This window comes from Aedes albopictus, chromosome 1 (assembly GCF_035046485.1).
Source record: "Aedes albopictus strain Foshan chromosome 1, AalbF5, whole genome shotgun sequence".
NCBI classification, from domain to species: Eukaryota; Metazoa; Arthropoda; class Insecta; order Diptera; family Culicidae; genus Aedes; species Aedes albopictus.
The window spans coordinates 303879484-303903131 of NC_085136.1; the positions used below are offsets into that span (position 1 = coordinate 303879484).

Genomic DNA, 23648 nt, shown 5'->3' on the forward strand with positions numbered 1-23648 from the left:
GATTCCAGTCTGCATCATTTTACGACTTTTTCTGCTCTTTTCATAACTTTATCTTATGTAATTAGTTCATAATAGGCATGTTCAATTTTCATAAGGTATTCTTATGGCATCCATACTATACAGTTATGGCTAAATTTCATAAGGTATTTCAATGAATTTCGGTAGTTTACTTCGCTGAGTGTAGGGCGCTGTATTGTACACCTGGCGCTCTATACAGCGCCTCACTTCCGATATTGTGTTTAACGCAAGGCAAACATAGGCGAAACTACCGGGGGTGCCAGGCACCCCCTAGAATTTTGATGCATTCCTGTGAGATATAGGGCGATGAATGATGAATGAATGAACTAATGAATATTAGTTTGTAGTGCATCCCCTGGCAAAAATCCGTAGTTTCGCCCATGAAGCCAGAGCAGCGGAAGTCAAAGAAAAAATGTCGCTAATTCGGTTTTCAACTGGAAAAATAATACAAAATGCATAAATAATAGTAATTACGTGTATATTTTTCTTTCTGAGTGTAGATCAACCTCTTGCAAACAGAGTGAGAGGGAGCAACCGGAGCAATTAACGAGCCCACTCGAGACACTTTAGGAGCAACCATATGTGGTGTGCACGCAAAATCCAATGTACACAGGAAATTCACAATTCACTGAACATTTGGAATTTTAGGACAATTTCGGATGTGTCTCGTGTTAGTTCAAATAAGATACAAATTTTCATAAAAGTATTTTATTTCAAGTGTTATACAATGTTCGAGGGCTGCATTTGTTACTAACTTACAATTGTTGTGTGTTGTCCAGCATTTTACGAGCGCTTATGGCCGCCAAAATTTTCCTCACTTTCTTGTAGGTATCAGCCGACCTGACATCTGGTCTGTGTCGTTTGACAGTTGCTCGATAAGATTGATGGTCGCCCAAGTAACCATCCTGTTGAAGACGTACGGATTGCGTATATAAAGCGCATATATTGGCATGCATTGCCCTACATTTACCATTAAAGTTGAATTAAAGTGGCAAGTGGCGCCACTATTGCTGACTTACGATTATACTGGTATAATCGTAAATCAACAATAGTGGCGCCACTTCCCACTTTAATTCAACTTTAATGGTTTATATAGGGTAATGCATGTCAATATATGTGCGTTATTGATGCAATACGTACAGCTTCAACAGCGTGGTTACTTGGGGATCTTATCGATTAGCTGCCAAACGACACAAGCCAAACGTCAAATCGGCTGATCCCTACCAGAAAGTGAGAAAAATTCTGGCGGCCATTAGCGCTCATAAAATGCTGGATAGATTGAAAATTGTCGTATATCTACTTTATGTACAGAAACTGCAATAAATGACAGATAGTTTTGCGCTCTCTGGCTAGGAATTGATAATGCAATTGTTCATTGAGCTGTAGCTGCTTGGTATATAATATATTTATATATTCAATTTTGATCGTGCAGGCATAAGCAACTACGACAGAGGTCTTAGACAATATTGGAGAATCAGCTGAATTTGAACGTTTTGTGAAAATACTTCTTTTGCTGTGTTGAGACAATGCAAATGTATATTTCTATTATATACTATTTATAATTATTGTTTCATGAATGTTGATGCCCAGTAGACATGTTCAAATTTTTGAAAAATTTATCGAATCCCACCGGTCAAGGAAGTTTCATAATTCTCATGCTAAAGTGAACTTCTGGTCAAATTTTCAGCTTAATTGATAAAGATTTCGATGTGCTTCAATTCGATGTGGTGAATTTAGGCTTTTCCTTACTTTAAAAAAATCATAACTACTGAACAAAAAACATACAATAATAATTATAGCTGGAAATGAAAGCTTTTCATATTCCTCGTTCCTCTTTGGAGATGTAGAGAAATACTAATCGTTAGGAGAAGACACCCAAGAATTACTGCAGGAATGTAGCCAGGAATTAATCGCGAATCTTCTTTCACGAACTACTCCTAGTATATAATGGCAACAAATATCCGTGGAGAAGTTTCACAAGCATTCACTAGATGGAACTCAAAATAATCCATTGATCAAGAGAACTGTTTGAGGAATTAATTGGCAAGTTTTCGAAGGGAACTCCGAAGTTCATGCATGGGAGGAATTCCCGCAGAAACCCTTAAGCTACCCAGAGAGAAAGTCTCAGAGATACTGACAGATTTTTCATAGAATTTCCGAAGAAATTTTACAAAAAAAGTGCTTCGAGAAACTTTAAAACAAATAGGGAATGAAGCTAATAGCAAAGAATAAAAATAGAAAGAATGCCCTCTCTTGTCTTTTTCTATGTAAACGTCAAGTGACAAGACAAGTGGCGCTCTCTAAGCGTTTCAAGGTGGAAGCTCTATGTAACAGTGATCGTGATTTGTCATAAGAGAAGGTAGTGTGCGTATGTTTGTGTATCCGCATACAATCAGTAACGCACACTACCGCATGAAGGTTGAACTTTCATCCGCAGATAGCGCTGCGGTAGTGTCCCCCCGAGCATCAGCGGAGTGGGCATTCTTAATATTCTTATTCTTTGCTAATAGGGAATGTAAGTTATTAGTGGAAGTAGCTGAAAAGTTGGCATTTCAGTTGGCATCTCTTATTAATGCTTTCACCTCTTCATGACCATTGTGGTATGCCAAATCAAGTGGTGTACGATATTTGTCATCCAGTGCGTTAATGTTGGCATTTTCTCTCAATAATATTTCCACAACCTCTTTATGACCATTCTGGCATGCCACATGAAGAGGTGTTGAGTTCTCTTGATCCAATGCTTCAATGTTGGCATTTTCTCTCAATAATATTTCCACAACCTCTTTATGACCATTCTGGCATGCAAAATGAAGCGTTGTGAAATTCTTTTCAGCTAATGCATGGACGTTGGCATTTTCCCTAATTAATATTTCCACAACCTCTTTTTGACCATTGTAGCATGCTAAATGTAGCGGTGTGCAATTCTTTTCAGCCAATGCATGAACGTTGGCTTTTTCCCTAATTAATATTTCCACAACCTCTTTATGACCATTGTGGCATGCTAAATGTAGCGGTGTGAAACTCTGTTCAGTCAGTGCGTCAACGTTTGCTTGTTCCCTAATCAATACTTCCACAATCTCTTTATGACCATTCAGGCATACTAAATGAAGCGGTGTGAAATTCTTTTCAGCCAATGCGTCAACGTTGGCTTGTTGCCTAACCAATACTTCCACAACCTTTTCATGGCCATTCTGGCATGCTAAATGAAGTGGTGTGAAATTCTTTTCATCCACTGCGTCAACGTTGTCATTTTCCCTTAATAATACTTCCACAACCTCTTTATGATCATTCTGACATGCCATATGAAGCGGTGTGGACTTCATTGCATCCAATGCGTCAACGTTGGCTTTTTCCCTTATAAGTATTTCCACAACCTCTTTATGACCATTCAGGCATGCCAAATGCAGCGGTGTGAAACTCTTTTCAGCCAATGCGTCAACGTTGGCTTTTTCCTTAACTAATATTTCCACAACCTCTTTATGACCATTAAGGCACGCTATATGAAGCGGTGTGTAGTTACTGAGTTCCACTGCGTCAATGTTGGCTGTTTCTCTAGCTAATATTTCCACAATTTCTTTATGACCTTTAAGGCACGCTAGATGAAGCGGTTTGCAATTCTTGTGATTCAATGCGTCAATGTTGGCTTTTTTCCTAACTAATATTTCCACAACCTCTTTATGACCATTAAGGCACGCCAAATGAAGTGGTGTGCAATTCCCGAAAGCCAATGCGTCAACGTTGGACTTTTCCCTAATAAGTTTTTCCACAACCTCTCTGTGACCATTCTGGCATGCCAAATGCAGCGGTGTGCAATTCCTGAGTTCCAATGCGTCAATGTTGGCATTTCCCCTAATTAATATTACCACAACTTCTTTATGACCATTAAAAGACGCTAAATGAAGCGGTGTGCAATTCTCGAGAGTCATTGCGTCAATGTTGGCTTTTCCCCTAATTAGTATTTCCACAACCTCTTTATGGCCATTCTGGCATGCCAAATGAAGCGGTGTGGACTTCTTTTCATCCAATGGGTTAACGTTGGCATTTTCCCTAACTAATATTTCCACAACCTCTTTATGGCCATTAAGGCACGCCAAATGAAGCGGTGTGTAATTTCTGAGTTCCGTTGCATCAATGTTGGCTTTTTCCCTAACTAATATTACCACAACTTCTTTATGACCATTAAAAGACGCTAAATGAAGCGGTGTGCAATTCTCGAGAGTCATTGCGTCAATGTTGGCTTTTCCCCTAATTAGTATTTCCACAACCTCGTGATGGCCATTCTGGCATGCCAAATGAAGCGGTGTGGACTTCTTTTCATCCAATGGGTTAACGTTGGCTATTTCCCTTATTAATACTTTCGCAACCTCTTTATGACCATTAAGGCACGCTAAATGAAGCGGTGTGCAATTCCTGAAATCCGTTGTGTCAATGTTGGCTTTTTCGCTAACTAAAATTTTCACAACTTCTGTATGACCATTGAGGGACGCTAAATGAAGCGGTGTGCAATGCTCGAGAGCCAATGCATCAATGTTGGCTTTTTCTCTAATTAATACTTCCACAACCTCTTTTTGACCATTCAGACATGCAAAATGAAGCGGTGTGTAGTTCTCGAGAGCCATTGCGTCAATGTTAGCTTTTTCCCTAATTAGTATTTCCACCACTTCTTTATGACCATTCTGACATGCCAAATGAAGCGGTGTGGACTTCTTTTCATCCAATGGGTTAACGTTGGCTATTTCCCTTATTAATACTTCCGCAACCTCTTTATGACCATTAAGACACGCTAAATGAAGCGGTGTGCAATTCTCGAGATCCAATGCGTCAATGTTGGCTTTTTCCCTAATTAAAATTTCCACAACTTCTGTATGACCATTGAGGGACGCTAAATGAAGCGGTGTGCAATTCTCGAGAGCCAATGCGTTAATGTTGGTCTTTTCCCTAACTAATACTTCCACAACCTCTTTTTGACCATTCTGGCATGCCAAATGAAGCGGTGTGTAATTCTCGAGAGCTATTGCCTCAATGTTGGCATTTTCCTTAATTAGTATTTCCACAACCTCTTTATGACCATTAAGGCACGCTAAATGGAGAGGTGTGCAATTCTTGAGTTCCAATGCGTCAATGTTAGCTTTTTCCCTAATTAGTATTTCCGCAACCTCTTTATGACCATGCAGGCATGCCAAATGAAGAGGTGTGCAATCCTCGAGAGCCAATGCTTCAACGTTGGCTTTTTCCCTAATTAATACTTCCACAACCTCTTTATGACCATTAAGGCACGCTACATGAAGCGGAGTGAAATTCTCAAAAGCCAATGCGTCAATGTTAGCTTCTTCCCTAATTAGTACTTCCACAACTTCTTTATGGCCCTTGTGGCATGCAAAATGAAGCGGTGTCAACTTCCTTTCATCCAATGTGTCAACGTTGGCTTTTTCCTTTATTAATATTTCCACAACCTCTTTATGACCATTAAGGCATGCTAAATGAAGTGGTGTGGACTTCTCAAGAGCCAGTGCGTCAATGTTGGCTTTTCTCCTAATTAATATTTCCACGATCTCTTTATGACCATTGAGGCATGCTAAATGAAGCGGTGTGCAATTCTCGTGAGTCAATGCGCCAATGTTGACATTTCCTTTTATTATTATATCCTCGGCCCCTTTATTACCAAAAAGTGAAAAATGAAGTGGGGGTTTTGCAGAAATTGGGGTATCGGAATTCAATTTTGCGTCACGAATATTAACGTCAGCTCCCTTTTCTAGCAGCAACTGAACTATATGTCTTTGATCACCCTCAATGGCCACATGTAAAGGAGCAAATCCACCATAAAGCTCAACATCGGGATGCACTTGACAGTCGTCTATCAAATAGGAACATATTTTGTCACTGCCATTTATAATAGCAATTTGGAGCATTTCTTCCTCTTTTGTCCAACGCTGGTTTTCTTTTGAAATAACAAATTTTAACAATTCAATAGCATTACTTTCACAAGCCCATAAGACAAATTCTTCAGAAAACAAAGACGCCTCTTGAACGATTTCTGATACGAATGAAATGTCTTCTTTTTCAATTATTTTTATAAAAAACTTTCTTATTCCTGGAAAACAGGACAAAACATTTTTAATAGTATTTTTCACATATTCAAAATTGTCCCAAAGAAAGCTAGCCACAAAATATTCGGCGTATGAATAATGGGTAAAAAACACTTTATCGTCAACAAATTTTACAAGAATGGATTTTTCAAACTGTTTTTTAAGACCTGTTTGAATGATATCCAATTTTTTTTTGTATTTGGGGTTTCTGAAGATAAATTTAAGCTCATCAACATCAATACATTTAATTGCCAGTAATTGATGGTTAACATAAAATCCATCCAAAATTCGTTTGTTCGAGTCGAGTTTCCCAATACCATCACATGCAGCCTCTGTCTTTACTTCTAAACATTTTTCTATAAATTTTTCATAAATATGCTCAACTTCTAAAAACTCCTTATCCAAATAGTTTATTTCAATGTCTTCGTCGGTCATATATGATGATTGATACAGCTTATAGCGTGATTTGTAAATTTCAGAAACCATTTTGGTCATTAATGGAACTCTGCACAATCTATAAAATTTCTCGATTAGAAATTTAGAATACGTAATAAATTTTGGGTTAACATCACATTTTCCGTTTTCATTCCAAGATTGTGCAAGATAGTCAGTTATATTCTTACTGCTAAATGACTCCAATGAAAAGTATCTGACATTCAATTTGTGTTTCTGAAAAAAGCTCTGCAATGAAAGTTTCTTATGACTTCTGGCACTTATAACAAGCTGAATTTGTTTTGATTTCATAAATAATGCAAAGAGATTCTCTATTTTGTTTCGATTTTTCTCATGTATTTCGTCATACCCATCAAACAGTATCGTAATGTGATCATCAATTTTTTCATCCAAAACGTTTTGTATGAGTTCAACATTTTTTTTAGATAACGTAGATCTGAGGACATCCAATGAAGAATCCTTTGAATCTTGTATTCTGTTCAGGTAGAATAAGAAAACTGCTCCTGATTGGAGTTTTTGGTGCTCTAGGGCAACATATTGAAGAAGTTCAGTTTTGCCTATCCCAGGGTCCGCAGTCAAAACTAAACACTGATCATATAAAAACTTAGTCCTCAGATTGGCTGCAAACTGATTATCTGACATTTCTTCATCTGGTGTTTTAGAGAGCGATATTCTATCATGTATTACATTTTTAATTTTTTCTACGAGTGAACTAACCATAATTTTGTCTACATGTGATAATATGTTATTCATTTCAAGCTCAGGTTTTCTAGTGTTATAATTATGTAAAGCAAATCTTCTGAAACCGCGATGTATTTGAGATATTTTTTTTCCATCAAAATGAGGAGCTTTCAAGGTTGCTGGTTGATGCACCTCTTTCTCCTCTTTTTCAAAAGTAATCACTCTGTTGATATATAACTGATTGGTGTCATTTAATACTGGATTTCGTTCTACTATTTTAGACCGTAGCTTGCTACAATACTCCGTTAAAAAAAATTGATTCAAATATGGTTTGGAATTACCTTGTTCGCACTGAAGCGCTGCGTCGAAATAATCATCCAAATCTCTCACCGCATTTTTATCATCGACTTCGGTTAGCTTACCTAAAACGTCGGGTCGCAGCCACTGCCTCATCCACAAGTGCAACTCCTCTACGATGAAGGGTTGCAAATAATGTGGTTGGTGCGCTGATAATGTGAGTAGCGTAAAAAAATGTCTCACGTCAGATGCGTCCGCATATAATACTGGATGGGTTTTGTTCCGTGAATCTTTTCCATCGAAGAGTTTCTGCTTCGTAGTTACCGCCTTATTCATGTCACTCATTTCAGCCTTCAACATGCTATACAATGCAGCTTTACAAATTAGATCCCAATTGAACGTATCTTTGAATGCTAGCTGACCATCTGCGATTGTTGTTAAAATCAAAGCTAAAAGATTTTCGTACTTTTTTAAATGATCAGATACAGTTCCGCTACGAAAGAGATCTTTGATGGCGGCAACCAGGTGCTCGAAATCCTGACCTTCCACTAGAGGGCAGCTTGCATACTCATATTCCGGTTCATTGACGTTAAATTCTGGTGGCTTAACAATTGGTTTCATATTGTGCAGCTCTGGTTGAAGCACTTTGTATAATTTAGCAATGAGAATCAGTGAGTCGTTGAAGGTATATTCGAAACTTATTTGCTTGTTTTCCGACTCCTTCAAAATATCCCTTAAATAAGCTTTGTATTTCCGCAACTCGTTTGAAATAGTTCCTGTAGTAAAAAGTTCCTTGATAGCGTCCTTCAGGGAATAAAAATCTTTGTTGGCGTATTCCATTATTGATTGTACTGTCGATTCAGTCGGTGTAAGAACTTTGTGGGTTGCTCCTTCAAAAGTAAAACGGAGATATCTGTCAACATCTCGATCATCGATCGACATGCAATCTTCTGCGGTTTCCAACTTTTCATCAAGTTTTTTATTGGTAAACAGCAGAAACTTAAGTTTGCCTTTGAACCTGTCTCGAATTAGCATGAACGAAATGAAATATTTGTACAAATTGAAGTCTCCTTTCTCCCGATTTGCTTTTGGGAGCAAGCCATTGAGATCTATCCTTGAATCTTTGCCGTCGGCATGTTTTGATTGTAGAAAAATCCATTGTTTGGCTGTACTATCGTACAGTACCACGTCATCAAACTTATCCGCGGATGTCAGTTCGTAAGCCAGGTTGAAATCCTTCCCTTCTCGTGCCAACCTAAGCAAAAGAAGTTGAGCTAACTGTTTTTGATACACATCACCGTGAGTTCCAGATTTGATGCTGCTTTCGTACGCCACAAGCGGCGTGGTTTCTGGATCTATGATATCCAGTTTCGGATAGGCCATTATGAATCTGAAATGGAAAAAAATAGTACACTTGTTTAACATCTTTCTATTTACCACTACACGTGAAATGGATACAGACATCCTTTCTGTTTGTGGTCGTTTACAACAAACGTAACCCTCGTTCTGTCACATTCATCCGAATCCCAAACTAATAGACGAGTGAATCAATGAGTTCACTGAGCCTGACTTTTTTGACATCACAGCGGCGTCGACTCTCAACAACTTCTACTCAGAGATGTATCACCAAAATTCGCTGATAATATTTTTCTTTAATTTCTTAAATGAATTTACATTTAAAGTGATGCATATGCATACACGGAGACAAATTTCGTTAGTTTGAAACAAAAATATTCATGTTTATTCGGTAAACTGATAAAATATTTAAAACTAAAATATTTATTTTTAAAACTAACTCAATTACATATTGATTTCTACAATACCCATTGAAAAGCCCCCCGTTCCGCCGTCGAGAACATAAACAAAACTCTCAAGTTTGAGCTGCAGCACCAAACAAGATTTGCTCTTGCAAAAAAGGCAAGTTTCACCAAAAGTTTCCACGAAATCCCATTGATTTCGGGAGCGTATGTTATCTACATGATGTTGGCATTGAAAGTGCCACGCGGGAAGTGGGTTTTCCTAGAGAAGGAAATTACTTTGTAAATTTAATTTGAAAACAAATATTTCCGTAGGGCCGACCTGTCACAAAAACAAAAAATTTTACATTTGTTTCTAACATAACCTGTCAGAGGATGCATGTTTGTTTCAAAAATGGATTGAATTTGCTTCAAATGTTACGTTCGATTTGCTCCAAACAGTTTTACTTTTGTTGCCAGAACAAATTGACAATTTATTTGAGTTTACCTGAAATATTTTTGATTTTACCACGCTTTTTTTCTGCATGTGTCGTTGCACTAGCCCATATTTTTGCAACTTCATCGCGACAACTAGATGCAATAACTTATATAACAAATTTTCAGCTGGGTACAAATGGTTGAGAGTCGACCCCGCTGGGGTGTCAAAATTCGCGGCCCGAGTGAACTTTCAGCGGGCGGTGCACTCGTCTATAGACGAAAATTTTTCAATATTTTGCAGAAACGAAGCATTTAAACAAAAAAAATCTTAAGATGAAACCAAAATGGCGCCACAAATTAAGTTACGAATAATGCATTGGGGTCATTATGACCCAGAAATTCAAACTCTTATAGAATGACGATTTTTTACAGCAATTCAAATGACCAATGCCTTATTTGATAGATAATTTCGTCAAGAAGGTGTCGATATATTGAAATAGTGGTTCCGGGAGCATTGGCCACCGGGAATCTGCTACACAGGGCATCATGTCGGACATGTGGGATAGGATAGGAAACAATTTTGTTTGAAAATCACTCACTGCCTGCGCTTGTGTTCTTAGAAGCTTCCAGTTCAGTCTAAACGCCATACAGGGAGTGGCCAAAATGTTTGGGATAGGCAACTTTTTTTCTCTTTCAAAACAATTCACCATGCTGTAACTTTTCATAGAGTGCATCAAAAATTCTCAAATTTTGACTGTTTGTCAATCTATTATATGTGCATCACTGTTACAAATTTAGACTCTATTGATTAATCTTTCGCCAAGCTAGAACCGTTCTCGTAAAACACTATTTTTTAGATAACCAATTTTTGAACTGTCATATCTCCGAAACCAGTGAACCGAATCGAATAAAATTTCAAACGTTTATCAACAATATATTGATACTTCATGCGTCATTATATCATGTTATATTTTCTCTCGACGAATAAAGTTATACCGGTTTGACATTTTCACCTATATAGAGAAAAATAAGACAAATTTACAATACCACATAAAAATTACTAAATGTATTCTTCCTTCAATCAAAATAGGCTCTAATATATCTAATAAGATAAATCTTGAAAACAAAAGTAAAATTTCTTAGGATATCAAAACTAAAATTATTTATTTTTTTTTGTTTATATTAACGTGTATTTTAACTTAAATGCTAATTCTACACTTGCGTCTAAAATTTATTGACTTCTTCTTCTCCTTCTTCTTCTTCTTCTTCTTCTTGGCGTAACGTCCTCACTGGGACAAAGCCTGCTTCTCAGCTTAGTGTTCTATGAGCACTTCCACAGTTATTAACTGAGAGCTTCCTCTGCCAATGACCATTTTGCATTCGTATATCGTGTGGCAGACACGAAGATACTCTATGCCCAAGGAAGTCAAGGAAATTTCCTTTACGAAAAGATCCTGGACCGACCGGGAATCGAACCCGTCACCCTCAGCATGGTCATGCTGAATACCCGTGCGTTTACCGCCTCGGCTATATGGGCCCTAAAATTTATTGACATTGATGTAAAAAACTACTTTTTTTTTGAGAAAAATCCAAAAAGTGTCAATCCATGATAACTTTTTCAAATGTTTGAAATAAATATGTTTTAATAACTTGTGCAGCATTAATATATTGTTGATAAACGTTCAAAATTTCATTTGATTCGGTTCATTGGTTTCTGAGATATGACAGTTCAAAAATAAGCTGTCTGAAAAAACGTGTTTTCGAAAACGGTTCTAGCTTTGCGAAAGATTAACCAATCGGGCTCAAATTTGTACAAATGATGCACATATGATAGGTTGACAAACAGTCAAAGTTTGAGAATTTTCGATGCACTCTATGAAAAGCTACAACATGTTGAACTTTTTTGTGAAAGAAAAAAAAAGTTACCAATCCCAAACATTTTGGCCACCCCCTGTATAAGGACTGTATCGAAAATTAACTATAAACGTTCAAAATACTCTATCACGAAGCACTGTTGGTCTTTTTATTGCGGTTCTTCTATGAAATCTTCACAATATTGTTAAGTTTAGAACAGCTTTAAGAAATTTGGAAAATGTTAAGTATTATTGAAAATATGGTTCTGTGAGCACACCACATTTTGTGTATCTGTACAAAATGCAGTTTTTTTTTAATTTTTTTAACGTTTCAAAAATTTGTAGCGAAAAATGTGTTTGGGGAAAAATCAGGAAAATAATGATTATTACTAGCAGTTATGTACACATAATATATCACTCAATACCAACTTTTAAAATTCATATTTTGGATAGAAATCCTCCAACATATAGAAAATGGTCTATCCCAAAAAAAACACCTACTTTTTGGTCGAACTTTGACGCTTTGTTTTGATTATCTTCAGGGGTTATAAAATTCCGTTCTCTGGGTAAACAACCTCTTCAATAAGTTTATATACATGCCCAATAGAAAAAAAATGCGAATTTTCATCTTTGCCAATTTTTTATTTGCGTAATCGTTCTTTGAAGACGCATAAAAAAGATTTCCTCGAAAAATGGCCTTTTTTTCATTTTTAAGAATTGAAAATTTGATAAAAATAATTTTCCTATATTATGAACATTCTGTAAATGAATATATTTGTGCAAAAATAAGAGAAAAAAAATGAATATTCTCCCACAGTTTTCGCATTATCAAATTTTTAGGAGGTGTCCAAAATTTTAAAAACATATGTGCAATCTTTGAGATAAAAGTCCAAGTTTAATGATTATTTTTTGAAAATCAGAACTGCCTTTCTTTATTTAGAAGATTTATATAGTATCTCCAAAAATAAAGTTATGTTTATTTCGAATAGATTATTTTTTAGGCAGTTGTGAACGTTTATAGTTAATTTCCGATACAGTCCTTATCTCGTGTTCTGGACCACTTAGAAGGATTCTGTCTTCGCCAAAGTTGCTCAAAATACTGAGAGCTTTCGTATGAAAGGCAATTTAGTTCGAGAATCACTCACGGTGTGGCGCTAGTGTTCTTAAGCGCTTCCAGTTCAGTATAAACGTCGTATATCTCGCGTTCTGGACAACTTAGAAGGATTCTGTCTTCGGCAAAGTTGCTCAGAAGACTAAAAGCTCTCACATAGGAAACAATTCAGTTCAAAAATCACTCACTGCATGGCGCTAGTGTTCTTAGGAGTTTCCAGTTCAGTCTAAATGTTGTATATCTCGTGTTCTGGACCACTTAGAAAAGGGCCGCCCAACGTACGGCCCGCGGGCCGGATCCGGCCCGCGAGTACATTTTGTGCGACCCGCGACATGTTTGGAGAAAAATAATAATAATTCTGAGTATTCTCCTTAGAAATGTATTTTAATAATTTTAAAAACTAAAATTACTTTTTTAGAGTGTATTTTGAAAAAAATTCAAAATGTTTAGAAATATCGAAGCATTTGGATTGAGTTTCCTACAGATATGAAGTGAAAGATTCTCAACAGTAAAATAATTTTACTGTTTCTAGATTATACTGTTTTACTGTTAAACATTATTAATGTTTTTGTGAAATTTCTCTTGATAAGATTGTAAAACAAAATAAAAACTTCGAGTAATTTTGGAGAAACATGAAAAAATTAAATCACAATTTTTGAAGCTTTCAGAGATTTTTTTTATCTGTATTAACGAGATTTTTGGCCCTGGGCTAGTTCATCTCGGGTACCCACGCTTTATTTCCCTTCCGAAGGAAGAAGTTACATTTTTGCGAGTTTGTCGGGAGTGGGACCTGGGATCGAAGTCCTCGGCGTGACAATCATGTGTTCTAACCATCACACCAGGTCCGCTCCACAATTTCAGAGATTTTATTTTTGTGTCAATCAATAGCTCTAGAAACATGTCAATGAAACTTCCAAAATACTGCTCCGAGCTCCAACATTCTGCAAGAAATTTCAAAAAAGCTTTAAAATTTCATTAGAAACACTAAACTGAAAAAAAAACGCGTCATTGTCATCTTACAAATTATGAAAGTTCTTTCCTATTATCTAGCAATGCTCAGAAAAGACTAAAAAAATGTATCATTATTGATTTTTTTTTCTGGCCCGTCGACTGGTATGGAGTTTCACCAGTGGCCCGCGGCCGAAAAAGGTTGGGCAGGCCTGACATATAAGGATACTTTTTTCGGCAAAGTTGCTCAGACGACTAAGAGCTTTCGCAAAGAAACATTTTAGTTCAAGAATCACTCTAAATTGCAGCAAAAATTATTTTGGGTGTATTGTTCTTAGAAGCTGAAAGCTTGATGTTGTTGTTGTGGATCCATCCAAGTTACTATGTTTGTAAAAGCTTCCTCGAAGAAAAAAAGCTTTCACATTGAAAGTTTATTTCAAAATTCGCTTACAACGTGGCACTTGTGTTCTTTAGAGCTGTCAGTTTAATCTCAGTGTCAAGTAGTTTATTCGGGATTTTTTTTAAATCAGATATCTGTGTAGGAATTTCTTTGAAAATCGGTTCTAAAATTACTTTGAAAGTTCCTTCGAGAATTACTTTGGCATTTTTTTTTTAACATTATTTTTGGATTTTTTTTTGGCAATTCTTTTGGAAACTACCTCAGCTACTGTGTCGACAATCGAACTCGCATTTTTTTTGGTAAAAGTTTTCAATTCTTTTTTGAAACTTCGTTAGAACTTATAAAAAATCCGGAATTTTTTTTCCAAATTCCTTTGGAAACTTTAATTTATGTACCTAGCAAATGCTTCGACAATGGCTTTGTGAACTTCTCTAGAATTCTTTTCTATGGAAATTTGATTGGGAATCCCGTCTGAAAGTTCTTTTTGATTTTTACAATTCGTTTAGAAAATCTTATGGTTATTATTTTTGGATTTTTTCAACATTTTTTCTGGAAAAATCTTTGCCAATTCTTGCTGCCCTAAAGTTTTTTTTTTATCTAGTTCATTTATTTGGGGCTCAATCGCGTATGACGCTTTACGGAGCCGAGGATCTTTCTTTGTACTTAATACTATACATTATACAGAGTAATAACTTTTTAATGATATCTGTTAGTAATGGGTGGAAGCCAGGGTACTCGTGGCAGCTCGAGGTTAGAAGGTCACATTTTGAGGGATGGACAGGGTAAGGATTGGGCCAAAGGTTTCACTGCTGCTCATCCGGGGGTGAATCGCATCTTGCTAGCGAATTCGGTGCCTTGTGGTGTTGGTACCAACTTGTTGTGGGACTTGGTCTTCCGGATGGCCAGGAGTAGCTTGGTAACACAAAGAGGACAAAACAGAGAAAAAAAAAAAACTGGAGAAGAAAACACAAGCGAATTAAACTTTTATACCAGCAGAGCGAAGAAAGTCGAAAATACATCCCATATATGTGACATCGCGGGTCCCCAACACATCTCTCACAAGAACAAAGGGTTGTCTACCTCGGGCCTCAAGGGTATCCAATAGTAGCGCTCTGGAGGCGTCATTATCCGGGCATTGCCAAACTACGTGGTCGATGTCATCATAACCGGAACCGCACTTAGTACAAACATTGCTCAACGCGAGGTTAATCCTGTGTAAATGCGCGTCTAGCGAGTAATGGTTGGACATAAGTCTTGACATCACGCGAATGAAATTGCGACTTACATCCAAACCATACCACCACACTCGCAAAGAAACATTAGGAATAATGGAATGTAACCACCGTCCCAGCTGGCCATCTCGCCAATCATTTTGCCAACTTTGAAGAGAACTCTGGCGAACATAATGGAAAAATTCATCATGTGAAATTCTTCTATCATAGATCTCACCTTCCTGTGCGCCCACCTTTGCGAGAGAGTCCGCCTTCTCATTGCCATAAATTGAGCAATGTGAGGGGACCCATACAAAGGTAATCTTGTATGATCTTTCGACCAGTGCACCCATCTGCTCCCTTATTTTTGTAAGAAAGTAAGATGAATGTTTTACAGGTTTCATCGACCGGAGTGCCTCAATCGAACTAAGGCTATCCGAGAAGATGAAGAAATGGTCTACGGGCATGTTTGAAATTATCCCCAAAGCGAAATTGATTGCTGCCAGCTCAGCAACATAAACCGAACAAGGTTCCTGAAGTTTGCGGAAGGCGGTGAAATTTTCATTGAAGACACCGAAACCAGTGGATCCATTTATGCGAGACCCATCAGTGAAGAATCTCTTACAGGAATTGACATTTTGGTACTTTTCGTTAAAAATGCGAGGAATAGATATACATCGAAGTTGATCTGGTATTCCATGAATAGCTTGTTTCATGGACAGATCGTATTTAACAGAGGTACTGTCATTAGTGAAGTGTACACGGGGAGGATTATAACTTGGTAGGCTTATGTCAGATGACATGTAGAACAGATAAATTCTCATGAATTTTGATTGAGTGTTCAGACTGAGCATTTCTTCGAAGTTTTCAATGACAAGTGTGTTGCTCACTCCACACTTGATAAGTAACCTTAGCGAGAGCTCCCAGAATCGGTTCTGGAGAGGTTTCACCCCTGCCAGGACCTCAAGGCTCGCATTATGCGTTGAGTGCATACAGCCGAGAGCAATACGCAAACAACGGTATTGAATTCGTTCCAACTTTATTAGGTGGCAGTTTGCTGCTGAGTGGAAGCAGAAAGAGCCATACTCAATAACAGAGAGAATAGTCGTTTTGTAAAGTTTTATGAGGTCTTCCGGGTGAGCACCCCACCATGTTCCGGTAATTGTGCGTAGAAAATTGATCCTTTGTTGACATTTTTGCACCAAATACTTGATTTGGGTACCCCAAGTGCCTTTTGAATCAAACCAGACCCCAAGGTATTTCGAAGTCAAAGACTGGTCGATTTCTATTCCCAAAAGATTGAGTTTTAGTTGGGCTGGATTCCGCTTTCTAGAAAACACAACCAATTGAGTTTTTTGCGGAGCAAACTCGATCCCTAAATCTCTTGCCCAGATTGACAGATTATTTAGAGAATTTTGCAATGGTCTTTGCAACATTTCTGCATGTGGGCCTTTTAGAGAAACCACAGCATCATCTGCAAGTTGTCTTAGCGTGCACTGTCCTTCCAAGCAACTATCAATGTCTTTCACGTAAAAATTATAAAGCAAGGGACTTAAACATGAGCCTTGGGGTAGGCCCATGTAACTAATTCTGGAAGTTGTCAGTTGTCCGAGATTGAAACTCATATGTTTTTCTGACAACAAATTATACAAGAAATTATTTAAAATTCCTGGAAGTCCACTATTGTGCAGTTTTTCTGACAATATTCCTATGGAAACTGAATCAAAGGCGCCCTTAATATCCAAGAAAACTGAAGCCAGTTGCTCCTTTTCCGCAAAGGCCAGTTGAATATCTGTTGAAAGCAACGCTAGACAATCGTTTGTTCCTTTGCCCTTGCGAAACCCGAATTGTGTATTTGAAAGCAAGTTATTCGATTCGACCCAATGATCGAGTCGTGATAGGATCATTTTTTCCAACAATTTCCTTAAACATGATAACATAGCAATTGGGCGGTATGAATTATGATCAGACGCTGGTTTACCAGGCTTTTGAATAGCTATTACTTTGACCTGTCTCCATTCATGCGGAACGATGTTGTTCTCCATGAATGAGTTGAACAGGTCCAGTAATCGTCTTTTCGCGATATCTGGGAGATTCTTTAGAAGATTGAACTTGATCATATCGCTTCCCGGAGCAGAATTGTTTGATGAAAGAAGAGCCATAGAAAGTTCCAGCATAGTGAAGGGTCTGTCCAGAGAACCGTCTCTTGGGGATGTTTCCCAAGAAATCGGTTGTGCTGGGACTGAGTCTGGGCAGACCTTTTTCGCGAAACTGAATATCCAACGGTTGGAGTATTCGTCACTCTCATTAGAAGAAGAGCGGTTTCGCATGTTGCGAGCCACTCTCCAAAGCGTTGTCATTGAAGTTTCTCTTGAGAGACCCTCAATGAAGTGTCGCCAATAACTACGCTTCTTCGCTTTCAGCAGGTTTCTCAGCTGTCTTTCGAGCTTTGCGTACTCTTGATAAAGATCTGAGGTACCGTGCCTACGAAAAGTTTTGAAAGCATCAGATTTTTTAAGATACAACTGGGTGCAATCATCATCCCAGCCTAGTGTGGCTGGTCTTCTTTTGAAGGTTGCACTTGGAACACGTCGTTTTTGTGATTCTAATGCACTCTTATATATCAGTTCAGACAGGAATCGATACTCATCCAAAGGTGGGAGGGGATTGAATGATTCGATGCCAAAAGATACCGCTTCTGCATACTTTTGCCAATCGATATTCCTTGTGAGGTCAAAAGGAACCTGAATTGGATGGTCTGACCTTTCACTATTATGCTTTATGGTGGTTATAATGGGTAAGTGATCACTACCATGAGGATCCTCGATTACCTTCCACAAGCAATCGAATGATAGTGAACTTGACCCCAGTGATAGGTCGAGACGACTTTCTTTGCCGTCAGATGCAATACGTGTCACTTCACCTGTATTTAAAATGTTCAAATTGAAATCGTCGCACAAATCATAGAAAACGGCCGCTCTATTATCGTCATATGGTTCGCCCCACCCTGTACCATGTGCGTTCATATCACCCAGAATTAAAACTGGATGTGATAGTGCAGAAACCGCATTCCAAAGATGACGGCGGTTAATTGAAATTCTTGGAGGAATGTAAACGGAAGCTACGCAAAGTTCTTTACCCTTTACGTTTATTTGGCAAGCGACGATTTCTACGCCAGGATGAGTCGCGATTGGAATTCTATAAAATGAGTAAGTCTTTTTGATCCCCAAAAGAACTCCCCCATAATGGTCACCTCTATCCTGGCGTATAATGTTAAAATCGTGGAAGTTGAGTTCATCTTCAGAAGAAAGCCATGTTTCACAAAGGGCAAATATATCACAATCAGAGTTGTGAATCAAAAACTTAAACAGGTCTAATTTAGGTTTTAGACTATGACAGTTCCACTGTAGCACAGTGATCATATCTTGTACCTCACTTGATGAATTATCCATCGAAAGATATGATCGCAGCAAGGAGGGGCCATGATTGTGTCAGATTCCGAAGATATTCTTCTACTGTAGGTATAAACATATCAATAATGCCTCTAAGTGTTTCTGGAAGGCTGAGGGCATTATATAAGCGATCCACGAGAACCCTAAAAGTAAACAGTCCTCGCTTGGGTCTAGGAGGCTTGCTTGAACTGCGAGGAACTTTGGTAGCTTTTTTCTTGCTACCTTGTCGATTATTTCTCTTTGAAGTGTATTTAACAGGCGGAGACGGGGGTGACAGGTTCTTGCTACAACATGGATCTGAAGCTAGAGGAACCTGATTATTCGGAGTTTTTAAGTTTACCCCGTCCCCCTTGACATTTGGCAAACTTTTGAGGGAAGACTTCAAAAAGACCTTTCGGCGCAATCCCGGGGAAGATGATGACTTCCTTTTTCCAGGTGCGTGTACCTCCGAAAGAGATCCACCCTCATCAGTTTCGCCATCGTCCTGATCATCGGAAGACAACTCCTGATAGGGATTTTCAACTGGGACAGCTGATTCAGACACGGAATCTGGTGTTTTAAAAGATTTCACCATCTCCGCATAGGTCTGCTTGGAGCGCCTTATAATAGAGCGACTCTCATTTCGAATGCGTCTTTTGTAAGCCGGGCAAACTTGCAAGTCGTGTGGATCTCCGCCACAGTAGCTACATTTTTCCGCTTCCTGTGTGCAAGAGTCCTCCAAATGAGCTTGGTTGCATTTGCCACAACGGGGCTTGTTGTCGCAAAAGCTATCACTGTGACCAAACTGCTTGCATTTGGTACAATTAAAAACCTTCGGCCTAAAAAGATGCACTGGGTAAAAACCACCATCAATTACAACGAATTCCGGGAGGACGGAACCTGGAAAAGTCACTCGAAAAAACGCTGAAGGCGAGTACACCTTTTTATTTCCTTCCATGGAAACCTTAGATAAGCGTTTACAGTCTAGGATAGCCACATCAGGAATTGACCTATTTTTGAACCGACCAAAGCCGGTCTTGATGTCCTCACATGTCAGCATTTCGTCGAGGATCTTCCCCTCCACCTCCACTTCTCGTGCTGGCACATAGACCGCGTATTCAACAGTAAACGCTTCGTGTTGAGCAATTTCATTTGCTGCTTTGTAGCTAGGTGCGGTAACACGCAGCTTGGATGCTTTCACTTGGTGAATAACGGTCCCAGGATACTTACGCGTCAGCTCTCGAGAAATCGAAAGCATATTCAATGGTTTGCATTTGCGCCGGAAATAGACAACCCAAGGTCCAGGCGAAGATGGCTGATAAAACCGCGTACGAGCAATGATATCATTGGGAGGCGTTTCGCCTCCAATCGAATCGTCCATGTGGAAACAAATTTATGGAAAATAACTCAAAAGTGCAAAAGAGGAAGAGAAAAACCTTAAAGTATTTACAGTGCACTTTCTTCCTTAGGACGACAACTGTTTGGTTTGTAAACCAAACAATGTTAATAATATATAGAAAAAAAATAAAGCAAAAAAAAAAAAAAAAAAAACTTGTACTAATAATATACGAATTTAATTCTTATGTTTATTTTAGCGCACCCTGTAGGATGCAAAAAAAAACGGTATTGAAAAAAAAAAAAAAGAAAAAATAGCTAATAAAAAAAACAAAAAAAAATGTTCTGTTATTTACAGTTTGTACACCCTTACCCGTATACAGTAGTTTGGGAACCACTGTTATGGATGTCAAAAAAAAGCACGTGGTCGAATGTGGACTGGGGATACAATAGACAAAAGCGATCAAAACAAATTGGGCGGACAAAAGAGTGTATCGAAAGAGTGATACTTATCTGACCGAAGCAGGTAGATATTTATCACAGGCAGGTCGATGGTAAAGCTGTCCGTCGCGTCTGCCTTCGCACCCGTCGCCGCCGTCCTCTTTGATGACGGAGGGGCTGATGATGGCGATAAAGATGACTTTCTTGGATGCGATGCTTCTTCTTTGATGTACGATGATGCAAGCACCTCGCTTCCCGGGTTGCGCTGGATACCACCTTGCGACACTACACTTCGCACAAGCAGGAAAACGTACGATATAAAAAACCTTCCGCACTTGCGGGGGAAAAAACTCCACTTATACGAGGTCTATCGCGTGGTGAGATACGGAGCACACGTCCGACTCGTCCAAATGCACAACTGGGAATGATGCCCTAAAGTTATCCTGTGCAAATATTTCGAATTTCCTTTTGTCGGAGTTTCTTCGACAAATTCTTCGCAAATCCTGTCAGCAATTTTAATTGGATTTGATCCAAAACTTCATATAAGTTTTTGGGCTTTCTTGAGCATTTTTTTTTTTTGGAAACTGTTTCTGCAATTTCGTTGGAATATTGTTCGATACCTCTTTTGGAAATTTCTCAGTAGTAACATTGGAAATTGCTATAGTATATTTAAAAATATCGTACTGTTAGTGCCTTTTAGGCGTATTGTAAGCCACAGATTGTGGAGTCGATCCCCTAGAATTTCGCCTAACGGATAATTCTTCATTGGACCACTGGATGTCTTATAATCTTATAACCCGTTGTCTATACCCCGCGGGGTCCACTATAGGATAATTTGATCGAGATGTCAAATAATTATTTTATGTGAAATATAAGGTGTTTTCGCTCGATTTTTGTGTGCAATGTGTAGAAAATATATAGAACTTGTTGTGCAACCATTGGTAAAGACAATTCAATTAGGATATCATAATGTTTTTACCATCAGAAAAAAATTCAGCTGCTAAGGGATCCACTATTGGTTAAAATACCCTATACCAAAAGTGTAGAACTAGTATTTAAGCTAAAATACACGTAAATACAAACAAAAAAAGAAACCCTATACCAAGGATTACTTCACGAATTTATACTGGCCTGCTTACTCTCACACGAAATTTGACGTTTGAACGATGTCGACGGCTCTACCCCATTTGGCATAACGCGGTTTGGCATAATGCCAAACAGCAGAAAGGCAGAAAGGCCATTTGGCATAATGCCGTTTGGCATAATACGAAGAACAGCCTTCTTGGTAAGAATGTGCATAATCCTTGTTATGCCAAATGGCCGTTATGCCAAATGGGGTAGAGCCGTGTCGACACGCAGGCGTGAGTAAGCAAGCCAGCATTAATTCGTGCAGTGGACCATGTGCGATAGTTTTGCATTGCAAACAAATGTGTCCGCTAAAAATAAGCCAAATGACTTTTCGCGTTGCATTAGGCACAATAATTATGTCCATGGGACGAACACGGATAGACGTGTGCAGAGTGAGGGCCTAGTTCACTCGCCTCGAAAATTTTGACAATAAAGCGGGGTACACTTTCACCAGGTCCTACTAACCAGGTACTAAAATATTTTATTTTGCTTTGCTTTTTCAATTAACAAGTAGATGTATGCAATTTGGAAATCTTGAGTAACCAGCTCTGATTTTACCATAACACCACTGAACGGAACGCTGAATCAAACTAAAGTAAATAAATAAAATCTTAGAAATACGTTTTTCTTGCACTTATATTGTGGATTTAGCACCAAATTGGTGTCGGAAGTAACTTCATTGACTTCCGCTGCCTTTCCTATGCGTTAAACCTAACGTCGGAAGTAGTGCGCTGTATAGTAAATCTTATGCACTATACAGCGCACTACTTCCGACGTTATGTTTAACGCATAGGAAAGACTGCGGAAGTCAATGAAGTTATTTTCGACACCAATTTAGTGCTAAATGCACAATATGGTTACCAGAAGTTCATATAAAAAATAAACCCCGAAGGTTTGTATTAAATATGATGTCGTTCAAACCAACGGTGCAAAATCATCGCTGTGAACGGCGACTGGACAAAGATCATCAGCATCTGAATGAGAACGCTGCAGCGCAACGCGCTGGGATGAATAATATTTTCGCTGTCGTGGACTGCTGGATACTTACATACAATATGGTGTAGTGTCCGAACCTCAATTGACTGTACTTTTCACCAGTTTTTTTTCTGTCAGGCACCAATCACACGTTCTTTGCAAACACTCTTCACATAACTGACACTTGCCATACATGCCAAACATTCATCAATTAAATTTCTTGATTTTTCTTAAATAACATGCTTTATCCATCTGTCTTCGTTTTATCTTCTCGTCTGGAATTACGTTCCATATGAGACAAAGTCTGCTTCTCCACTCAGTGTTTCACGAGCACTTCCACTTTGTCAATTTTAATCATTTTGCGCTCGTAGTACCATCATAGCTGCCACACGGTTCGGTAATGCCCGAAAAAGCTAGCAGTTCTTGCATTTTGAAACGGTCTTGGATCAATCTACGCATTTACCGCTATCTACCTTTCCATCTATGAAGGCTTATGTAGCTTATCAACTGGCTACAAAATAGGTACGCAGTAGAAAATCTTTTCTTGGAAATTCCACACTGCGCACAAGTAGGGTTTTGGATGGACGGAGAAGTTCAATAATTTAACCGGACTTCGACTGATAACAATAATCTCCTAATTTGCGATTAGTAATCAAGGCTGTGAACCAATTCACTTGCTCGTTTAAATTCTAGTTAAAATTTGACACTTCGGTAGTTATTTTGCGTCGGGTTTAAAAATAACCCCATTCCCAAGCATGCTTATTGCTTATGTTTGACAGTTCGATAGTTTATTTCTGACAATTCCCTTATTTTGTAGCAAATTTTGTGTAAATCATCTCGGCCAAAGACAGTTTTGAGCTATCTCCTTCATGGGTTAAGGACAAGGGGAATGACATATCCTTTTCTAATCGAAATATCCGCATTTATCCGTTTCTAACCGTCGCTAACTGCTGCTAAGCGAGCTGCTAAGTGAGCAGCACTTAGACGCGGTTAATGACGGTTAGAAACGGATAAATGCGAATATTCCGGTTAGAAAAGGATATGTCATTCCCCTTGGTAAAGGATAAGGTATTTGTAGTGCATAGCTCAAATTTTCTCGAGCACTA

At 38.4% G+C, this 23648-nt stretch overlaps 1 protein-coding gene and 1 long non-coding RNA gene across 2 annotated transcripts in view; one reads left to right on the forward strand and one right to left on the reverse strand.

Annotated features, from left to right (window-relative positions):
- Positions 1-710: 710 nt before the first annotated feature.
- Positions 711-22952, reverse strand: LOC115263414 (uncharacterized). The gene is made up of 2 exons (XM_029866701.2): positions 22616-22952; positions 711-8925 (listed from the first exon to the last, which is right to left on the reverse strand). Exon 2 carries the CDS (start codon positions 8916-8918, stop codon positions 2571-2573), a length of 6348 nt encoding a protein of 2115 aa, XP_029722561.2. The 5' UTR covers positions 8919-8925; positions 22616-22952; the 3' UTR covers positions 711-2570.
- The window catches only part of LOC134285731 (uncharacterized), a 174652-nt gene continuing 159936 nt past the window's right edge, over positions 8933-23648 (forward strand). Inside the window, exon 1 of the long non-coding RNA XR_009996578.1 lies at positions 8933-11025. This is a non-coding gene — a long non-coding RNA (uncharacterized LOC134285731). The remainder of the gene's footprint in view (positions 11026-23648) is intronic.